The 21,142-nt window shown below is 43.1% G+C and overlaps 6 protein-coding genes across 6 annotated transcripts; 1 reads left to right on the forward strand and 5 right to left on the reverse strand.

Moving 5' to 3' along the window:
* Positions 1-4,341: 4,341 nt before the first annotated feature.
* On the reverse strand, positions 4,342-4,812 carry ATNIH1004_008036 (uncharacterized protein; the record flags this gene model as incomplete). Its single annotated transcript, XM_033572649.1, has 2 exons — positions 4,342-4,707; positions 4,765-4,812. 2 exons carry the CDS (start codon positions 4,810-4,812, stop codon positions 4,342-4,344), a joined length of 414 nt encoding a protein of 137 aa, XP_033425964.1.
* Positions 4,813-5,292: 480 nt separating this feature from the next.
* On the reverse strand, positions 5,293-6,213 carry ATNIH1004_008037 (uncharacterized protein; the record flags this gene model as incomplete). Its single annotated transcript, XM_033572650.1, has 2 exons — positions 5,293-6,144; positions 6,196-6,213. The coding sequence occupies 2 exons, from the start codon at positions 6,211-6,213 to the stop codon at positions 5,293-5,295; spliced, it is 870 nt and encodes a 289-aa protein (XP_033425965.1).
* A 294-nt stretch (positions 6,214-6,507) lies between these two features.
* ATNIH1004_008038 (uncharacterized protein) lies at positions 6,508-7,435 on the reverse strand (the record flags this gene model as incomplete). The annotated part of the gene is made up of 2 exons (XM_033572651.1): positions 6,508-7,251; positions 7,385-7,435. The coding sequence occupies 2 exons, from the start codon at positions 7,433-7,435 to the stop codon at positions 6,508-6,510; spliced, it is 795 nt and encodes a 264-aa protein (XP_033425966.1).
* Positions 7,436-9,601: 2,166 nt separating this feature from the next.
* Positions 9,602-10,584, reverse strand: DIT2_2 (cytochrome P450-dit2; the record flags this gene model as incomplete). The annotated part of the gene is made up of 2 exons (XM_033572652.1): positions 9,602-10,490; positions 10,565-10,584. The coding sequence occupies 2 exons, from the start codon at positions 10,582-10,584 to the stop codon at positions 9,602-9,604; spliced, it is 909 nt and encodes a 302-aa protein (XP_033425967.1).
* A 1,437-nt stretch (positions 10,585-12,021) lies between these two features.
* ATNIH1004_008040 (uncharacterized protein) lies at positions 12,022-12,621 on the forward strand (the record flags this gene model as incomplete). Its single annotated transcript, XM_033572653.1, has 2 exons — positions 12,022-12,293; positions 12,369-12,621. The coding sequence occupies 2 exons, from the start codon at positions 12,022-12,024 to the stop codon at positions 12,619-12,621; spliced, it is 525 nt and encodes a 174-aa protein (XP_033425968.1).
* Positions 12,622-14,584: 1,963 nt separating this feature from the next.
* On the reverse strand, positions 14,585-17,502 carry ATNIH1004_008041 (uncharacterized protein; the record flags this gene model as incomplete). The annotated part of the gene is made up of 4 exons (XM_033572654.1): positions 14,585-16,141; positions 16,188-16,468; positions 16,531-16,651; positions 16,708-17,502. The coding sequence occupies 4 exons, from the start codon at positions 17,500-17,502 to the stop codon at positions 14,585-14,587; spliced, it is 2,754 nt and encodes a 917-aa protein (XP_033425969.1).
* Positions 17,503-21,142: the final 3,640 nt, after the last annotated feature.

A 21,142-nucleotide genomic window follows, 5' to 3' on the forward strand; every position in this document is an offset into this window, starting at 1 on the left:
CAGCCCAGGAACACAAGGCGCTAATATCTCAATGGCTTGCTGGTAGAGACAACCACAAGATTATCTTTTATTCAGATGGATCCCAGCTGCAAAGCGGTCAAAATGGAGCAGGAATCTTCCTCCAAGAAAATAATCCTCAAAATCAAAAAAAGGCTTGGGCATGGAATCTAGGTCACGAATACGAGGTCCACGACGCGGAGCTATTTGCTATTCAAAAGCATTAAAACAAGCATTTAAGACTATTCAAATTCCAACCTTAGATATCTACATCTTTTCAGACAGCCAAGCAGCCTTAAAAGGCTTCAATCAGCGGACACCAACTACGAGCCACACCAAAGAATCTCTAAATGGGCAACTAGGATTAAGGATAAGAATATCAATATTCATATTCACTGGGTTCCGGGCCATCAAGGAATTTTTGAAATGCTAAAGCTGACGAAGCAGCTAAGTATGGGGCAGAATGGACAAGTAAATACCATAAGTGCCCTATCTCAGTTAGCCATCTTAAACGAGAGCTTAAAGCGAAATGCCTTGAGGATTGGGATAAAGCATGGGAAAATACTAAGAAAAAAGTGATCAATACAGGGGCTTTAATTCCATAGCTTCATGGAAGCCAAACCCCTAAGGCTTCCCAAGCAGACCTGGTCAACCATCATCCAATTAAAGCTAGGGCACGGCTACTTCAGATCATATTTAGTTAGAACACCTAACTATAATAGTGATATATGCACGTCATGCCACAGCAATAAACCTCAAACTCCATACCACCTACTCCTCCAGTGCCCGGCAACCAGGGACATCAGAAAAGGGTCTATAGAGACCCTAGACAAAAAAGACCGAAATACGCCTAGTGTTTTCACGAAGAAAGCAGGGCAAGAACAACTGATCAAATTCCTAAAGGAAAGCGGGATCGCCACTAGAAAGTGGCTCTTGGATCCATAGGGAAAACAAAAAGAAAAAGCAAAAATAAAAATAAAAACAGTGGAAATTAGCATGTTTCAACTCCTTATTTAAGGTCCCCCCCACCCCTAGAATGTCATATTGCTTAGTTATGTTTGATTTTACCCACTATGTACGTATCTGTTTGTTAGTTTAAATCCTACCACCCAGGGGTGGTAGGTAGAGCATGCATAGTCTCTGACTGAAAAATGCTCTATAATATGGAAGAATAATAATAATAATATAACACCCTATTTACCTCGCCGATTTTAATAGCTAAAAAACCTGGAGGAGGATTGCGTTTCTGTGTTGATTACTAGAAGCTAAATATAATTACAAAGAAGAATTACTACCTACTACCCCTAATTAACAAGGTCCTAGACTGTCTAAGCCGTGCGAAGATCTTTACCAAGCTTAATATTTAATAGGGATTCCACCGAATTCTAATACATTCTGATTCTGAAGAACTAACCACTTTTCGGACCCGGTACGGATTATTTAAGTATAAGATAATACTATTTAGCTTAACAAACAGGCCGGCGTCTTTTTAAGAATTAATAAATAATTATTTTATAGATTTCCTTAACAATTTCTTAACTATCTTTGTGGATAATCTTCTTATCTATAGTCAAGACAAGCTAAAGTATATTAGGCATGTGCAAAAAATACTTTAATAGTTATAAAAGGCCGGCCTCCAGGCTGCAATCTATAAATACAAGTTTCACATAAAGTATATATAATATCTTAGTTTTATTATCACACTAAATAGTATTAAAGTCGACCCTAAGAAAACTAAGGTGATCCAAGAATAGGCTACACCTAGTACTGTTTAAGGCGTGCAGTTATTTTTAGGTTTTTACAATTTTTATTAATACTTTATTAAGGACTACAGTTGCGTAGCAAAGCCTTTGTTTAACCTTACTCGCAAGGACATATTGTTTTAATAAATAGCTATATATTAAAAAGCACTTAATTAGCTTAAGCAAGCACTTACCTTTGCTTTAATATTAGTTTACTACTAACTAGACTATCCAACCCGTTTAGAAACTGACGCCTCTGATGGAGTGGTAGCTGGAGTTTTTTCTTAAAAAGTTAAGGGTATATAGCACCCGGTTGCATATTTTTTAAAGACAATGTCTGCCGTAAAAGTAAATTACAAAATCTATAATAAAAAGCTACTGGCTATTATACAATCCCTAGAGAAGTGGTGTGCCAAACTGGAAGGACTTTAATAAAAAGACTAATTTAGTATTATTACTAACTATTAAGCTTTGGAGTACTTTATAATCACTAAGAAGCTTAATGCACGGCAGGCTTAATGGGTAGAATTCCTATTATAATTCTACTTTTTAATTTAATATCAACCTGGCAAGGAGAACACTCTGGCTAATGCTCTTACTCGAAGGAGCTATCCAAGCCCGATGTCCAGGGACCATCACCACTAGACACTACTTAAGCCAGAATATCTTAAAAAGGGGGTAGCCTTATTAAAAAACACAGCACCACTACTAGCCTCTATAGATTCAGATCTCCATGTAGTGGATCGAGTACTCCGTGTAAACCATAAATCTTCTAGCCTGGAAGAAAATAGAGTAGTTACCTAAGATAATAAACAAGAAAACTAGTCTATACAAGATAAACTACTTTTTTTTAAAGGGCGCTTGGTAGTGCCTAATATTAAAAACCTCCAAGCCCGCCTACTTAATAAAATTTATTGTCAACCCTTAACTGCACACTCTGGACGAGCAAAGACCTTGGCTCTTGTAAAAGCTCGCTACTACTGGGAGACATAGAGCCGTGACGTGAAGTGCTATCTAGATAATTATATAATATACAAACACAAGAATATTAGTTATAATCTGCCCCCTGGTCTTCTCCAGCCTTTACTAATCCTAGACAGGCCGTGGTAGTACATTTCGATAGACTTCCACTTATTCCCCAAGGACCGCCATGGATATAATCATGTACTTGTAGTGGTGGACTGTCTAACTAAACAACCCGTTTCGATCCCGTGCTTAAAAAATATTAATGCCAAGGAAACAGCACGGCTTTTCCTATATTATATCTACCTATAAGGAGGGCCTCCAGACACGATTGTATCTAATCAAGGTCCTTAGTTTATCTCTGAATTCTGGGACGAATTCTATAAGATCTTAGGTGCTAAACAAAAACTCTCTACAGCAAATCACCCGCAGATAGATAGTTAAATAGAGATTATTAACCAATATCTTGCGCAACACCTGATTCCTTTTGTAAATTATTTTTAAAATAACTGGTCAGAACTTCTCCTATTAATAGACTTTGCTACTGCTGCTCTGCCTCACGAATTAACTGGCATGTCCCCCTTCTTCGCAGAGCAAGGATATAAGCCCCGGACCTTATTCGACTAGACCAGCGCCGCCGCACCACAGAGACTTTTAGTTAGCCGCTAGGAAGCGCAAGACCTCGCCCATCGCATGGAGGAGATTTAAAAATAGGTAAAACAAAACATCGCATAGTCTTAAGAAACCTAAAAAAGATATATAAATTAGCACCGACATGAAGTAAACTTTAGCGTGGGAGATATAATAATAGTATTAAAACAGGACTGGCGCCAACAGAATTTATATAGACAACCTAGTTAGAAACTGGTAAATCAGTAGGCAGGACCATTTAAAATTATTAAAAAAATAGGTAACTCTTTTAAGATTAACTTGCCCCTGGGTATTAAGGTACATCCAGTGTTCGCCCCTGAGAAACTACGGCGTGCTACGTCAACGGAACTATTATCTAGCCAGATTATAAATCCCGAGCCCCTAATCGAAGTTAACAAAAATCTCGAGTATAAAGTAAACAACATTCTATTATCACGACCATATAGGGGAAAGCTATATTATTATGTTAATAAATAGGCCATGACGAGGATCCAAAGTGGTATCCAGCCTCTAATCTTAAAAACGCTCCTGAAAAGTTGCGCGCCTACTATAACCAATATCCTGCACGCTACGGTCCACCTAAACGCCTGGATGCATGGTTGGAAGCCACCTAAAATAACTAATTTAAACCTGATTATCCCGATAATAATTACGCGGTCCAGTGAACCACAAGTTCCTGGCACAGTTAGCTGGGGACAGCCAACGCCTTGAGGAGGGGGTAATGTCAGGACCTAGGTCGAACCCTGCCTGAGGCACCAAGTCTGCTTTATTCACTGTTGATCCCACAATGTAGAGAATTCCCACATTTCCTGTATAATAGAATTCTTTCTTCCTTCCTTCCTTCTCTACGTTTAATGTTTCGTTAGATCGCCACCTTAGATAGAATCTATCCATTTTACCAAGGTGAACAGGATCATCACAGAGGGCCCTCTGGCCTGATAATACATCATAGATAAATGCTATAGAATGATTATTGTCTTAGCCAACTTCATAGCGATACCTCCTCCGTTAGCCTAATCAAGGACGGCTGCACCGGTTGGTTTGCAACTAACTTTGGGAACTCTTCTTCCTCTTGCCATTTAAAAACCTTAAGCATAGCCTGGAGCTCCTCCACATACTGCCTCAGATAACTCTCACTCGCGTATAATCTCGACAGCTCACTCTGGAGGCACGTGTTTTGGTCACAAAGGTAAACATTTTGCATACGGAGGTGTGCATTTGCGTTATGAAGTTGCGCATTTGCGCTACGAAGTTCATTGTTTTGTCCGCTGTTGTCCCGGATCTGTTCTCGGATATTCTCCACTTCAGATTCCGTCAGGCTCAGTAACGCGACACCATTTCTTCCGCTCGATAGCTTTGGGGCTGGTGAGGTTAGTTCACTCTAACCCAGGGTCTGGATTTCTAAACTTACCCGGAAGGTTAATGTGGCCATAGACGTGGCGGCTTTGAAAATACACATGTTTGTAGTGCAGGACAATGGCCTCGAACGTGTACTATTCCAAGTAAATATACCACAGGTATGCAGTTAACTGGTGAGTAATCTCGGCGCGGAACAAGGTCAAAGAAGGCTACACTGTCAAAGGCCTGTTGATCCTGCTGTTCTTGCACGGTGCCAACATAGCTATATAAGAAGAGCCTCGAATAGATGATGCAATTAAGCATTTCAAAGCTCCCCAGATATATTGACTGGCTCCTGGGAGGTACAAGGCTATAATACTAGTATCCCGGGAGTAGTAGTAATATTTAGGGATAGTAAGACACTATTTTTAGAGGCCGGTAGTAGATAGATTTAGAAGTGCGTAGTAGTCGTTGCTTTATGTACAACCTCTGTTTCGGTAAGAAATCTCTATTGCCCGGAACTTCGATTTAGTCCGCCATACTGGGTGCTGCTTGATAGTCCGGGGTATCAAGAGCAACACGTTCTTGCCCTCGGCCATTGCTAAAGTAGGACATTCAGACTACATCCTTTGCCTTCGATGAAGTCATCAAAAGCCACTTCGCCTTTGCTGCACAGGCGAGAGGTTATTACTGACAAAAGGATGTGGCGTTTGTCTTCTAACAGTTGCAAGCGATTGAACGCGACTCGACTGTCAATATTTATCGCAATCGCCTTATCGTTTTTCACGGTGAAAGCCGTGCCTCGACAGTACATAATAGGAGCCGCAGCACCTCCTGCGCTGCTACCAATAAGCTCAGGAAAGTCGCGCCCACACTTCACTAGATCCTGCCAGATCCGGTTGCGGTCTGGATGGTAGGCCAACGGAAAGGCTTCGAGGAAATGTATCAGCTTCGATCCTCGATACTCGACAATAGCCAGCTCAATGCCAACCTCGCCGAATACTTGTCCATCGTTGTCCAGATAGTGATATTCCAGCTTGTAATATAAGATGCCGAGCGTCGTCAATTCCTCGTCAGCATCAAAAATCTCACAAAATGATTTTCCAGTACCCAAGCAAGTGGTATAGACATAACACCCTGGTTTGAACACCATATTCAGGAGATCATAAGTGTCGTTTCCCCCTCGAAGAAGCGGCTCAAGGCGCTGAACGGTCGCAGTGTAGGTTTCACTGATGTGGTCAACGAGCAGACCCAGATGGTCAGAGTGCCCAAGATGATTCCTGTCAAGGGAGCCTCGTCGATTTTCTACACCCGTGTAACCTGTGTACGCATCTGGGTCATTCGGAGAGGGGATAACCGGGACTGTAGGATTGAGAAAATCCTCGGTTGATGTCAGACTCTTGAGCGTTGCGCTGAGCTCTGGCAGGAAATGGAACAAAACAGTTTGCTCAATCTAGTACGGGATTAGCATCTCCTTTCGTATTAGTAATTTTACATCGCTTACTATTTGTTTGCATTCCATGAGACTTATCACCTTTACACTACCTAACACCTTACGCAGGGTGTTACGCAAGATTTCGGACTTCACGTCAATGAACACTGTCGTTTTTCATCTAGAGCCATGTGAGCTTCGTTCCTCTATTTGAGGACGAATAGGCCTTACGTATGTGTTATCGAGCGACAAACACATATTAGTCCATGTCATCCACTTCAGGCTCGCTTGAGTCTACGATCTTATACCTGGCCGTTCCTTTGTTCCAACTATTTTGTGATTAGCCTCCAGTGTTCCCAGCAATATCCGAGGGCGCGTACATTTCTATGACTCGTTTGCCTCTGGCTCGAGGCCCCTTAGCTGCCGGCTGAGCAGCTGCATCCTCAGGGCAAGCACTGATGGTGCAGGTAATTGGGACCTCCTTTCAAGCAGGGCCACGAACAACTCTTTCAAGTGGCCCATTGTCACCGTCTCAGAAGGGGCACTACCTGGAATGGGCTTGGTTTGGGCAATGTCTGGGAGATGATGGTTTGCGGCTGCACTGGTGCAGTCTGCATACGCACTTGGGTCGATGGAGGAAGGGGCTATCAGGCCAACGGGCTCTCTCGCATCTCCTATAGCCACATTCCCCAGGTTAGAAGCCAGTAGAGTATTTGCTGGCATGATGTCTGCGATGACAGGTTTGGAAGGGTGACTATTGGAGTGCGCAGTCGATCCAGACTTCTGCTCTGGGGCGGCCTGGAACAATTCTTTCAATTGGTCCATCATGTCCGGTGCAGATATAGTCGTGGGCGAGTTTTTCGGGGCCACCTCATCTTGGGCATCGGCTGGTTGCTGGAAACCCACGACATCGACAAACCCCGACTTGGAGATATTCGCTGCACGCTCTGCGTACGCGCTAGGATCGTCGGGAGAAGGCACCATGAGACCAATAGGTTCCTTTACATGGCCCTCGGTCTCCTTGCGAGGAAGGAGCGGCGTATTAGGCGGCACGACGTTCGCCGTTGTAGATTCGGGAGACCGACCAGTCGGGTCCGAAAAAGCCCCCAAAAGTTGCACCCAGCCGACCTATGTTGAGAGGTGGCTGTTTCGGCGGATTCGCTTGAGCCTCCGCAGACATCTTGTCCGCCAAAGCCTGCTTAATTGCATCGACAAGGAGTTACTTGTGGCCGTCTTTGTCTGCATTCTGCAATGGCAACACCCGGGGAGGGCTGTCAGGAGGCCTCGTCTGACGAAATGGCGAAGGGGGCATGGTGATTGCGTTACAAACGCGTTCTATTAATAGACAATTGATAAATAATAGGATTGGTAGAATGTTACAGCTTATGATCAAAGAGCTTGGGCGGTTGATGGTAAAGGAGATTAAGAGGAGCTTGAGGGAAACATGCCTCCTTTTCTGTCTGCCATCGTATCTCCACTGATTTCTGTCAGCCAAATCTCCTTTACCCCCTTTCTGTTCCTACGCATACGATTGTGCCACATGAGGCATAGGCCTGATCTCGAACTAACCGAGCTCTATGTGGTTCTGGCCATACTTTTACCGTTTCTATTCTTCCATTTTGTTGGCTATGCTTTTCACCCTATCTCTTGCTGGCCCATTCGAGCTAGCTGGTGCTGCTAGTTGCATATGGAAATTGTCCAACTTCATCTCATTTCGAAATTTAGGCATGTAAAGGGCCGTCCATTGGAACTGAATACCGCCAGGAAGCCCGAGGCTAGCGCTCATGATATACTTCTCAAGTAATCTTCCCCAACCAAGACTAGTTAGTAAGGAAAGCCACCAAAACACATATGGATTATTGAACCGAAAGAATGTATACAGTATGCAGCACAAGACCTATACTCCGGGAAACCAAGAAAAGGGATCTAGCTTTTTATCTATCGGTAGTCTCGGAAAGGTTGTAGATGGTAAGAAATTCATTACTTGCGCCCCAAGAATATGTGGAAGAAAGTTTTAGTGGTGATTTAAAATTGTGTATCTTCCACAGCCCTCTATTATGGAGTCGTTCTCCACCAAGCTAGATGTGCAGAACAGTTAAATATTCCATTTCTTAGGACAATGAAAGATAGAGCTAGGGCTGTATTCCATATCAGTTCGGCTGTAATTAATCCTGTTACATCAAACTACAGTAAGAGAGATATCTCATAAGTAGAAATATTGACTCCGGAGTGGCCGGTATTACCTGATGGTAGGTATGAAAGTCGCTGATCGATAGGTCAGTTAGTAAGAAAGCCGTACCGCAACCAGTGTAGCGCAATATAAAGAGCCGGTTATGCGCATTAATTACCCACCGACGATTATTCCTATAAGTGCAATCCCATTAAATCGACCGACCCCAAGCTGAAGCTGAATGAATCGAATAGTGTGCTTCCTTTCTCCCAAATACCCAAACCCGTGCCACAAAAGGACCTGAACCTCATGTAATATATGAATGGGAGGATGTGCAATGTACGGAGCAGGTACTTCCGGAGAAGGCACTTCTTATATGGGAAGTTGACGTAAAATGGTGAAGTTGATTGGATGTGACAAGGGTACAGACCCGGACCCCGTATCCCTGCCATATCCAATTATTCACCCCACCCAACAAAGCAGTTAGTTCTCGCCATGTCCTAAGCTATATAGTCTGTTGCTGTGCCGCGTGCCCATTGATCGGAACTGAAATATAACCGTAGAACCTCTTGCCTTGAAACTCCTTTACCACTGACTGATGTACCAACCAAGGACCAGACGAGTTAGTATGACCGTTATACCATTATTATAAAGTGCTGTTACTGGACTTTAGAATCGCGGCCTTACAAAAACAACGGAACACAATGCTGCTGGTACGGCTAGTAGTCGTCAGGACAGTTATCACCGCCTGCCGGGTGGTTGACACGTGGAAGAAGGGTATCTTAATGGGTTGGTGGGGTCTATGCGTGGTTATTGAGAGCCCTACGAGGCTCGACTTTCTACGAAAATCGGTTGGCTCGCTGAACCACACATCCAGTTGTAATCTTCAAAAGAATTCAAAAGAACGTCGGTACCATGAAATCCCAGAGAGTAGATCATCGAGGCACGTGAACGGGATGATGCCAGCCCATGATTAAAGCGGATGCAATGGGCAGTGTATTTATAGCAGTGGCAGAGCGTCGCAGGATTTACTCTACAGTTCCGGTGAAACCACGCCCAGAATAACTAGATGGAGTTAGGTTGGTGCTCTGTTTACACATTGGCACAATGTTATTGAGGTACGGAGTATTCCTAGCGATGTTTGTGCCTCTCTATATGCTGGATAGGTGAGCATGGACTATATTTTCGGAAATAACTTTACCAGTGCTAAGCGATGAGAAACGTTCCCAGGCTATAATCTATCCTTGAAAATCAATCGACAATTATAGGGCTCGAGAGAAGCGTTCTACCTTCGGGTTAGTAATTATATTAATAAATATCGCAACAAGTCTGCAGGTTGGAACTTGCCTCCTTGATCAAATAATGATAATCTGGGGCACTAGTGATTTCGAAGTAATGGACGACCTCATACAGCGTCACCCGGAGTTGTAACAATGCAAACTCAGACCCAATACAACTACGAGTCCAAGCGTTGAATGGAATATAACTCCCTCGAACCGGTTGCTGGCTAATCGCTCGTTGGATAGCATGGAAATTATCCCCCCAGCGCTCCGGTTGGTACTCGTGGGCGGTAGGTCCCCAGGTATTTTGATCTGTATAGACGCTATATGCCGTCCATCCCACCCATGTTCCCCGGGGAATGGTTATGCCGTTTCCTAGATTAACTGGCTCCAACGTTTTGCGATAAATTAACTGACTGACTGGGGGATAGAGGCGCAAGGTTTCAGAGAGTACAGCGATGAGATAGGGCAAGTCCTTGAGGTTGTCCTTGGATAAAGAAGGGCTATGTGCTGCAATCTCCTGGTATAACTTGTCCTGAATTTGCGGGTTTTGAGAAAGCTCCCACAGAGTTGCTATAAATGCGAACTTGGCATTTTTATGGCCAGCGAAGAACATTATTTTGAGGTTTAAGTGATAGTGAAAGTCCGACATGCGCCCATTATCACGGGCTCGCTTCAGCCGGTAAATCAACTTTTCAGATCGACCAGACGGTGTCTGGGTGTATTGGAGTTTCTCGGTTACGTCGATCAGAGCCTCCTCGAGCTCTCGAATCATGGAAAAGCAATGGGGTCGTGTTGGGCGTAGAGGCCAACCAATTCTTTCAAACACCGGGAAATAGTGGATCAGATGTCCTCCCAGGTTCCAGAGGATGGCCAGAAGAGCATCTTGAGCCCGGACAGTGCCGCCATTCAGGGCGCTAAAATCAATGTCAAAAAAGCATTCCCCAAACACATCAATGGCCCACCGTTTAATTATGTTATTGATAATAACACCGCGATTAGGCGGCGCATGCTGTTGCTCTCGTTTGAATGTTGCTATTAGTACTGCTTAAAGGGGAGCAGAGACCCCATAATCGACAGCGGTGCAACCAGTACGGCAAGCGGAGATATTAGAAGCTTTAGATCTCTGGACCAGAGATACGGTGGAACCCTTGGAACAGCAGGAAAGGCAATAAGGATTGCAGGAAAAGGCACAATGCAGATATCCTTAAGCAGTGGGAACACTGTGAGAATCCTAAACGCTTTATATATGCCAGGCATAAAAGAGACCCTGTTTTCAACGCAAGCTTTATATGCAGGCGGCATCTGGAACGAGCATACCGAGAAGGGATACCAATTCTTCCGCAAGAGAGGCAAAGAGAATATTATTGCAACTGGGTACAATATTAGCCGGATAAGTTACCTGGGATGGGTAAAAAGCAAAGATGTATTAGCTGTTCAGTCCTAAAAATGCAAGGAATGGGATAAAACTGCAAGGCTAATAAAGCAGGTGGATTGGGAACTAATCCACAGAAGACTTGGACACCCAGGACGGACCAGATTCAGGCAGTTAATTAAACAGTTGGGACTTACTACTAATAAGGAAGCTATAAAAAGCTTACAGTCCTGTAAGACGTGCATACAGGCTAAAAGTGCGAAGAAACAAAACTATAAAAGGTTCCAAGAGCTTTAAAACCGCTGCAACAAGTTTATATGGACTTCTGGGGACCATATAGTAAAACCAAATGCAAAAAGGGATAGAGATATTGCCTTTCACTAACAAATAACCATACACGGTATTCATGGGTATATTTAACCAAGGACTGAAAGGTAGAGACTGTCCAGGAGACTCTAGATGCATGGTTAGTTTAGGTGAAGCGGGAGAAAGGAGTTAAGCTCCTGGTGATATGCACAGACAATGCAAAGGAATTTTATATACTAAAGACATAGGCAGAAAAGCTGGGGATTTAATTAGAGTTTATTAAGCCAGATACACCTCAGCAAAATGGTGTTGCTGAGAGGTTAAATAGGCTGTTATTAGAGATAGTACGGGCAATACTAATCGGGGTAGATATTCCAAAGGAATGTTAGCCATATACAATTTAGATAGCAAACTACCTATGGAATAGGACTATACAGGTTAGAGACACCAAGAAGACCCTGTTTAAGCTTTGGAAAGGCCACCTACCAGATATCTCAAAGTTTCGAACCCCATTCTGCAGAGTTTGGTTTCACCGGAAGCCAAAGGATGGTGATAAGCTTGAACCAAGAGTAATAAAGAAAGTCTTTATTAGCTATAAATCAAGCAGGAGTCATTACCTGGTAATAACTAGAAAGGATTGGACAATCCATCGAGTGACGAACCCCATTTTCCTGGAAGACAAGAAAGGTTTTATCAGCAGAGAACCAGGAAGCAGAGATATTGGGGAAGAGTCAAAATACTAAAAGGCTTTTGAAGAGAGGCAACCGATGCCCCAAACCGGCTCAGGAGACATGCAGATACCTTATATATCTGCAGGACATGCAGACAAGAATCAAGAAGAGAAGGAATCTGCAGAAGACAGTCAACAGGTCAATGACCAGGTTTATAACCGGGTTGATGACCAGGTTGATGATGCAGAGGTTGAAGAGGTTGAGGAGGTTGAAGAGGTTGAAAATAAAGATCAACAAGCAGACAAAGAAGACCACAACCTCTTACCTGACCAACCGAATCAGGAAGGTCACATGCAGAGAGATATTCAGTAATCCCCTTAACCACCGTAACTGAAACTGCAATTGTCGTAACCAACCCCCGAAAACACCTCTGATTTGTGCAGACCAAGCAGAATTCGAAAGCCTTCACAAGCGGCAATCGAATCCAACCAGACAGAGGCAATATATGGGCGAAAGCTACGTGTCCAGAAGCGCAGAGAAAAGAGGGAGGTAAAAGAGACTTCTCCGCGCATATCCACTGCAGAACTGCAGCGAATCCATGAAGTTACAAATCTAGCTGTAGCGCTAGAGCTTCATCTTGGTGACAACAATAAGTTTACTTTTAAAACCAAGGCTAATAGCAAGTTCGACAGATAGATTCTAATCCCAAAGACCTACCAGGAAGCAATATCTGATCCTGTCCATGGACCCTAATGGAAAGAAGCAATCCGGACTGAATTAAGCAACCTAATCCGCTTCGGAACATGGAGATATGTTAAGAAACTAGTTAACTAAAATTATCTCACTAAATGGTATTTAATTAAATACTCTGCACAGATATATGGATCGATTCAAGGCAGCCTTGTTCTTAGGCTTCTCCCAACAAGAAGGATTAGATTTAAAGAGATTTTGACAGTGGTATTGAAGCTTGCGATCTTATTTCACTAGCTGCAATATATAATCTAAAAGCCACTTCTGGAGCACAACGCTTTGTTGATTAAAGTGGACAAGGAACTCTACATAGATCCCAGAAGGAATTAATCAAAATCCAAATCCAAAAATGTTTGCGAGCTTTATAATCCTTGTAAGGCTAAGAATCTGCATACTTTGAACTAAAAGGTTAAAGAATTTTAATCTATTGATCAAGCAAAGCACGGCAGACCCAGGAGTCTTTATTAATAACCGCGGGGTTATTATAGCCTTATATGTGGATGATATCTTAGTCTTTAGAAAGATCCAAATAATCTAGATGCTACTAAGAAGAAACTAAAAGTTTATCCCATAAAAGACTCTGGTCTGGTACAAAAGATATTAGGATTGGATAACCTGGGAAAGGACTTTATCAGCTTACCAGAGTTCTATGCATACTCTATTTTGAGGAATTTGGAATGCTAGATTAAGAGATTAAGACTTCATTAAGTCCCAGATTATCTAAATAATAAAATTCCCGCAAACTAACCCGGGATCTATAAAAATAAGAAAATATTGACGCTTAATACTTGGCTGGTGGAACCAGAGCGAATTTAATTCATGTCAACCATAAGCCAATATCTTGCAGAACCAAATATTTATCTTCGAGCATCGAAAAATTCTCCGATATGTGAAGAAGACTATAAGTATATATTAATATAGCTTAAAGGGGAGTAAAGGAACAATGGGATAATGATACTTATTTATTATATGGAAATAAAAAATATCGCTTAACAGTGGTACATATTTTCATGGCGGAGGACAATTAGCTGGTGCAGTAGAAAGCAGCCAATAACTGCTACATCTACTACTAAAGCTGAATATATTACTGCTGCAGAAGCTGCTAAGCATGCAATCTGGATTAGACGCTTTTTTATAGCTATTCGCAAGCCATGCGGAGCAGTTAGATTAGGTGTTATACCAGGGAGCTTTGGCACTTGCAAACAACCGGTTAATTACCTGCGGAGCAAGCATATTCGATCATACCATGCAATCAGGGATTTATTAACATGTAATTAGGCAATTTATATCCTAATCTAAATCTTGCGGATGGACTACAAAGGCGTACGGTAAATTAAGAAATGTAAAAGTTGCAACTAAATAGGTTGAGAACTAAGATCCTATATGCAACATCTAGGACCTTTAATTAATTATTAGAGGCGTTCAACACCCCTCCGCAATTGTTTTGTTTTATTTCCTGTTTTAGAAGTCTGTATGGCTTCATTTCATTCATTTATGGAAAGGCTACGGGGTATTGAACGAAGGGGAGTGTTACGGAAACACTATAATTTTCTGACGATCGATTTAACCCCTGAATCCTTAGATAGTTGAGCACCCAGATAGGAATGCAAGAGACTCAGTTGGTTGAGATACTGTGATTCCTGGTGTTTCCACTGAATGACATCTACTTCCTAATTATGCTAGTTGGCCTGTAGCTGATAGAATAGCTCCCTACGCCCCATTTCCCCTGAGTTCCACAACACTTATTTCGACTTTCTGTTGCACTTCTGAATTTAATATGACGATCAACGATCTGAGTCATGGTCTGACTAACTGTAGATACACCAACGGTGTCAAAATTCTTGTACCGTTTTGTTATGCCGTTATATCAGTGCAAGAGATATGTTTAACTAAGCTCTTCTCATCTTGCCTATATGTATGCACAGCTCGACGTGGTTCGTGCTTGAGACAAACTCAGGTCTTGCAGTGCATATAATTGATTATACAATTCTGCTGTGTCAGCGTATAGGCGCAAAGCATCAATGAGCGGCTTATTAAGGTTCTCGTTTAATTCCAACAGCAATTTCTCCATACATCGTCGTTCATAGTCTGCCACTTGCCTGAGCTTTTCTTTTACGTCCGAAACCCCATCCAGAAAGTCAACAAAGTCGAGACTGTTGAGGTTGAGTTCTCTTTTATCGCGTGCTGCGGACCCCAAGTCGTTGCACTGACGGACCCTAGTTGCAATATGTAGGCCGAAGTCCTTAACCATGTACCTGACTACTGCGTCCTGAAGAGGCTGTTGTAACGGAGGGTCAAGCAAACAGAGAAAGAAAGCAAAGCCGACCTGAGCAAATATTGTTTCTGATCCTGTATTTCGTACCCAATCAAAATAGTTGATGAAAGGGCATTTGTCGTGGCTCTCATTGTCCGACTGAGACGACAAGAGGAAGCTGTCTTCGCGATGCGCAAGGCTCTTCAGAAAGTACTGTTTTAGCTTTTCGGCCAAGAATTGCTCCATCCATCTAGGACTCTCGTGGACCTTTGGGTGATGGAGAAAAAACCTAAACAAGCAACTGAGGGCGTTGTTGATTTGGTTTAGTTCGTAAGATTCCAACTGCCCTTCTTTGGTAATAAGTGAGGGTCTCGGACCAGCCAAGCGTTCCACCATGTGCCTAATATGAGTAGCAGTGTTTTCATAGTCTTGTGCAATCGGACCGTCTAAGTATTCGTCAATTCGAAAGCCTAGGAAAGAGCATACCATCATGTCCCAAAGCTGGTCGAAATTAAGAACTTTGCTTCCGTCGCTTGGCGCAATCCAAGTGAATGGGATATAAGGAAAGCATGGCGGCCGATCTGACCTTGCCAGAGGCAGTATATCTTGACACACACGGTCAAGTCGCGGGATAAAGAGCGCTCCCTGAAGAGATAATATGTCCAACTTCCATTGCGGACAGCCCACAAGAAGTGGTAGTTCGGCAAGCAATTGAAGATTTGAGTCCAGTTCGGTGTCATGAATGCTAACGAATTGCAGTTCTTTATACTCTGGCTGAATTGTCCCAGCGTGCTGAGTGGCCTTCATGGCCGCCAGACAATAAGCAAGGGAAACATTGGAAAGGGAGTATGCAACTTTTCCAATCCAAGTATGCTGGCCAGAGCTCCAATTTTCCGATATCAACAAGTATTTCTTACCTCGCTGGATACGAGCGTGTAATTCCCCAACTATGGAACCTGGCCATGAAAGTTTTGTGAGCGCGTTGAGAGCCAATAACGAAAAAGATGTGAGTTCATTTGTGGAGCCCCACGACCCATCTTTACCTTGCGTTCGAAATAGGCGGTTCATTATATCGAGCAAAATGACCGGAATCTTCTCCTCGATGATCTCTTGCGGAAACTTGTCCATGTCCAGATTTTTCTGATCCACTCGAGCTAATAGAAGCGTAAAAGCCTTTGCCAGCAGCATCATGGGGTATTGTTCACATCGATTCTTTACCCATCAGTTTTCATTGATCCCCTATGAGGAATAAACCTACCCATTTGTCCTTGAACTGAGATCTGTAATACAGTGTGCATAGAAACCGTGCACACTTGACTACCTGTCCAGTATATGCATGACTGTCAGGATGTCGCAGTATGCAAATCAGAACGTTGCAATTGGCACTCAAGCTGGCGTTTCTTTCACCTATAAAGGTGATGAAATGATCTGAGCCTTCAAATCTTTTGAACATAGGCTGCAGGTCGACATGTTCACCAAGAATTTGAAGTGTCGACAGCGCGACAGCGGAATCATCAGGGTCTGGCAGGCAATGCGGCGCTATTTTCGATAAGAAAATGCCCAGTATAACCACTCCTGAAATTGATCGTAAAATAGCTTACCAAAACTGACGACGCCATTCATGTTGGCAATAGCCTCGACTAGGTACGTTCGCACAGCGTGGAGTCTTTCCAGGCCTAGTTCGTCCATTGTAAAGCCAGCATCGAGAAGAGTGCTGACCGTCTGGCGTTGTTTAGTATTAAATAGATGCGTTGGGGTAAAAGAGCTTGGCTGCTTACCCACGCAATCTCAAATATCGTCGTTGGAAATACGTTGGGAACGCTGCCTGTCACCTGCGTGGCACTTGTATGACTTAGGGCTTTTCGTAAATACCCCTCGGCAACATCATCCCACTTTGACGAGTGCATAAGATATGCCGCCGTGGAAGAAGGTGAGGCCATCATATCTCCGTAAGCTGATCTCATGTGCTTGATTTCGTCATAGTTTAGCTCCCCAACAAAAGCCTCTAGCGAATGAACCAAAGATACTTGTTCCTGTCCGCGTAGTGCTGTGTATAGTGTGGCGACTTTTTGTTCGTGCATCGTCTGTACAGTCATGCGAGCTGGAAAGTCGAAAGTTATACCATGTTTTTCCAGCAGCTTCAACACCGCAGGCAATATGACCTCAAATCCCACGCGATCATCGCTGGCGTCGACGTTCCATTCTCGCAACATGGACAGCAATGCGCCTCTGGCTTTGTGGCACCGTAATTCTAGATCCCCTCTGAGCGGCTGGTGAGTTACTGAAAGCCTACTTTGTAGGGCTAGAAGCGCAGCTGCCGTATTGATGATTCCGTCAAGTTCACTAATGGAAGAACACCAGCTGCCGTCGGATTCCTGGAAGTCCAGTAGTACCTGAAAACATTCCGGAAACAATGGCAGTGTATTACCATCTATATCGGGCTTTTGAATCATGGCGACCCATGCCGTATCATAAATAGAAGCCGACACACTACTGACTTCAAGCCCTTTTTTGATGGATGTAGCTAGCAAATCCAAGAGACCTCTGGCCTCTTGTTGAATGTTCTTTGTCATCCTCGAAAACGAAAAGTTGATATATCAGTCAATGTGCAGGGGCAATGATAGTCTGGGCTTTGAAACAGTAATGGGCTATTGGTAAAATTGTGGTTGTTGTTATATTTGCATGGACTTCAGAATATGATTTCAACCATTAACTTATATCTGTCATGAACGGTCTTCGATACAAAAGCTCGGCCATTCGGAGGCGAGTGACTTTAAGCGTATCTATTACGTGAATGATACCGTGCGCTCTCAGGGCCAGTATCTCCTGCGAAAACAATCCTTTGATACCGTGGAATGATATCATAGGTGTGCCAAGTGGGGCGCCAATTATATGAAAAGAAAGAGAGCTAAAAGTCGAACCCCACATCCTGAGCCCGCACAGTCGCCGGATGTTTCCAAAACCAGATAGGTCCTGCCTGTTGAAGAAGTGGTATTCGGACCGATTCCTTCCTAGCACCTTGGCTACGCACAACGGTGTTAACCCCGAATCCTCTAAGTTCGGCCACCTACATCCTGATCACCTGTAGATCCCTGTAATCTCCTTAATCCGAAAAGGGTAAGACTAGGTTACAGGGTACACCCAATTGCCACGCCACTGCAAAATGGTCAACTAGACTTGGTAATACCAAGTCTGGCTCCCAATTCACTTATCTACCGTCTCCGCGGTCACACTAAATTAGCTGTGATTACATCCCGAACACCGCGTTCTATCCCACTTTTTCAAAACAACCACCTACCACACAACCAAACAGGCCTTAATATGGACGATCGCGAGAGAACCATTCAAGCAGCTATTAAAGATTTCAGTTCTAAAAGAATTCTATCTCTTCGAGCCGATTCAAGGCTATACAACCTACCTCTCTCCACCCTTCAAGGCTGGATGACGGTGTACTTTACAAAACTATTACTTATTAAGCTTCGCAGTGTTTAACTCCAGTTCAAGAGAGCTTTCTTGCTGATTGGATTATAAGCCAGAACAAGGATTTCCTCCTAGTGAATAAGAGGAAAGTGGTAGAACTCCGAAAGAGTAGGTTAAGGAAACACTCTTAGACAGTTCAGAAGTTGTGGGCCCCGAGCCCACAAGTTCCTGGTAGGAGGGAAGGCAACATTCCGTTTACGCAACTGCGTCCCGTGGTCTGTGAGAAGGTTGTTGATTGTCTATTACCTCTTCGAACGAGGACTTAAGATAATAGCTATCCATACAAATGTCACGTGCCAATCTCCCAAATTCCTCCACTACACTAGTATCACCCGTACGCGTGAAATTGCCCTCCGAATCCTCCACATTGATGGCGACACTGCACCGTTGGGAAAAGACTGGCTCTCTAGCTTTAAAAGACGGAATCCACGCATTCAAAGCTGTATAGGCCGAAGGATACCATCAGGCCGCGTACAGGGAACCAGACCAGAACAGATCCGTACTTTTTATAAGCTTTCCCAAGAGATAACCACCAAATACTGCATACAACCGGAAAATATGTGGAATATGGATGAGCATGGAATTGGTCTTGGGATCTGTACAAACTCTATAATAATAGCAGAGAGTGGAAAAAGACATACACTTATTCAAGGGCCGGAAAATAAAGAGTGGGTGTTAATTATTAAGACCATTAATCCACTTGGCCGGTATCTTCGGCTGTAGGCTGACCGTTGGGAAGGGAAATTCCCATGGGAAATCGGGATGGGATTTTTGGGAAAGGGAATATCCCGTCCCGTGCTAAGATCGGGAAGGGATTATTTCGGGATATTAAAAATTTAGGAGGGAAATTCCCATACTCTTATTTTCTAAAGAGATTCCCATCCCATGGGACTCCCTGATACAAACAGGACCAGAATTTTTAAGTATATGGGAATGGGAATATCCCATCCCGAATCCTATATAATGGGAATCCCTTCCCGAAAGTCTTGGCAAGGGAAGGGAAACTTCTGGGATTCTACCTTTACTGTTACTAAAGTCTGTTACCTTGTTTTTAATATATATAATACCCATTTATTGATCCTCCATATATTCAGTGAGTAGTGAGGCATGAAACATAAACTAAAGTAACAGAATTTTGTAACAGTATTTATATAAAATATAAACACCATAGAACAGTCCCACCGATCTGTTACCTACTAGCCTTGTCCCTATGCACCGTTGCTTTGCTCACTCTCGCCCTGCTTACTGTTGCCTTGCTCACTCTTACCCTGCTCACTGTCGCCTTGCCCACCTTCGCTCTGCTTACTGTTGCCTTGCCCACCTTTACTCTGCTTACCGTCGCCCTACTCGTCCAAATTCCGTTGATAAATTAGAGCTTGACTCTAAGTCTAATTCTGATTTATCAAGGTCCATTTTACCCTCGAATTCGGGATCCTTGTCTAAATTAATATCAGAATCATACACCATAATATAACTGGGTTTGTAATAAAATTGAGTAACAGTATTATCCTGAATAAAAGCTAATTATGTCTTGTATTTTGTTTGGTAGTATTCTGGTAAGCAAGAGCACGGCGACAACTGTCCTCCTTAAGTTGCAAAATCTAAGATATAGTTAATAGTTGTGGGGGTATATAACCTTTATAACCACTAGTAGTAGTATCTTAAAGAAAAAGTGCAGTATTATATAATCTGTTATTAATATGTTTAATTGCTTCCCTTTTTTTTTTATAGTAAGTTTTTGGGGGTATTAAAAGGGCCCTAAGGTTGCAAGCCAACTATCTATAAAGATTCCTAGATAATCTCAAGAACAAGACACATGTTTTTAACCATAAGAGTTGTTGAGAATCTCGGGGAAGAAGCTATGTTGTGAGGTGCTAGGATAGCGGTGACTGGATAGTATATTGAAACTATGGGTGCGATCTAGTATCGCATGGTGAGTATCTTCCACTATCTAGGAGAGAGAGCGTAGACAAACGCTTCCTCATATCTACGTGTCCCTTAGCCCCTGAATATGATATATCACATCGCTGCGGGACTAGGATATACAAAGGTGCCTTAGGCATCCTGATTTCCAACACTCCCACTTAGACTTGTCCTGCAGAATATAGCTTGTATATCTTTATCCAGCGTACTTATTTTCTCCACCTTTTTTAATTATCTCCCACTGTCTACTAATCCCATCTTGCTGCGATGTCGTTCTAGCAGCTCTTGCAGTAGCAGCTTTGTCATGCCGTCTGCAAGTATTTTGCGAGTTTGGATATACTTAATAGTAATAATATTACGCTCCTTTAGATCACGCGCGAAGTGGTATGCGACATTAATATATTTTAAGTGTTTATTTAACAACGGTTAATTAATAAGCGTAATCGCAGAGGTATTATCTCTGTATATTAGGATAGTATTGTTATGCGTGGGGGTTGGTAACGAGCTGAATGGGGCGCTACAGTGCGAAAGGGAGTGTCTATATGGGAGAGAAGATAGGACCACGTATATTGCAGAACTAATCGCTGGCCTTCAGGAGTTCAGGCCCGCGGGTGCGAATATAAACACTTCGCACCTGACTAAGTATCTTAGCTAAGGATCTAGCTATCACGCTTCCGAGCGCTTCTAACACTATCTTCCCCTCCAAGAGGCTTCGCCCTCGAAGCCTTAAAGACTGTAGTATGAATATATACGTTATAATGGGTAATGTGTTATAGATTCCAATCCCTTAAGTCCTTCCTATAATAGTTT

Source organism: Aspergillus tanneri, assembly GCF_003426965.1.
Source record: "Aspergillus tanneri strain NIH1004 chromosome Unknown AapTan_7_pilon_pilon_pilon, whole genome shotgun sequence".
Lineage (NCBI taxonomy): Eukaryota > Fungi > Ascomycota > Eurotiomycetes > Eurotiales > Aspergillaceae > Aspergillus > Aspergillus tanneri.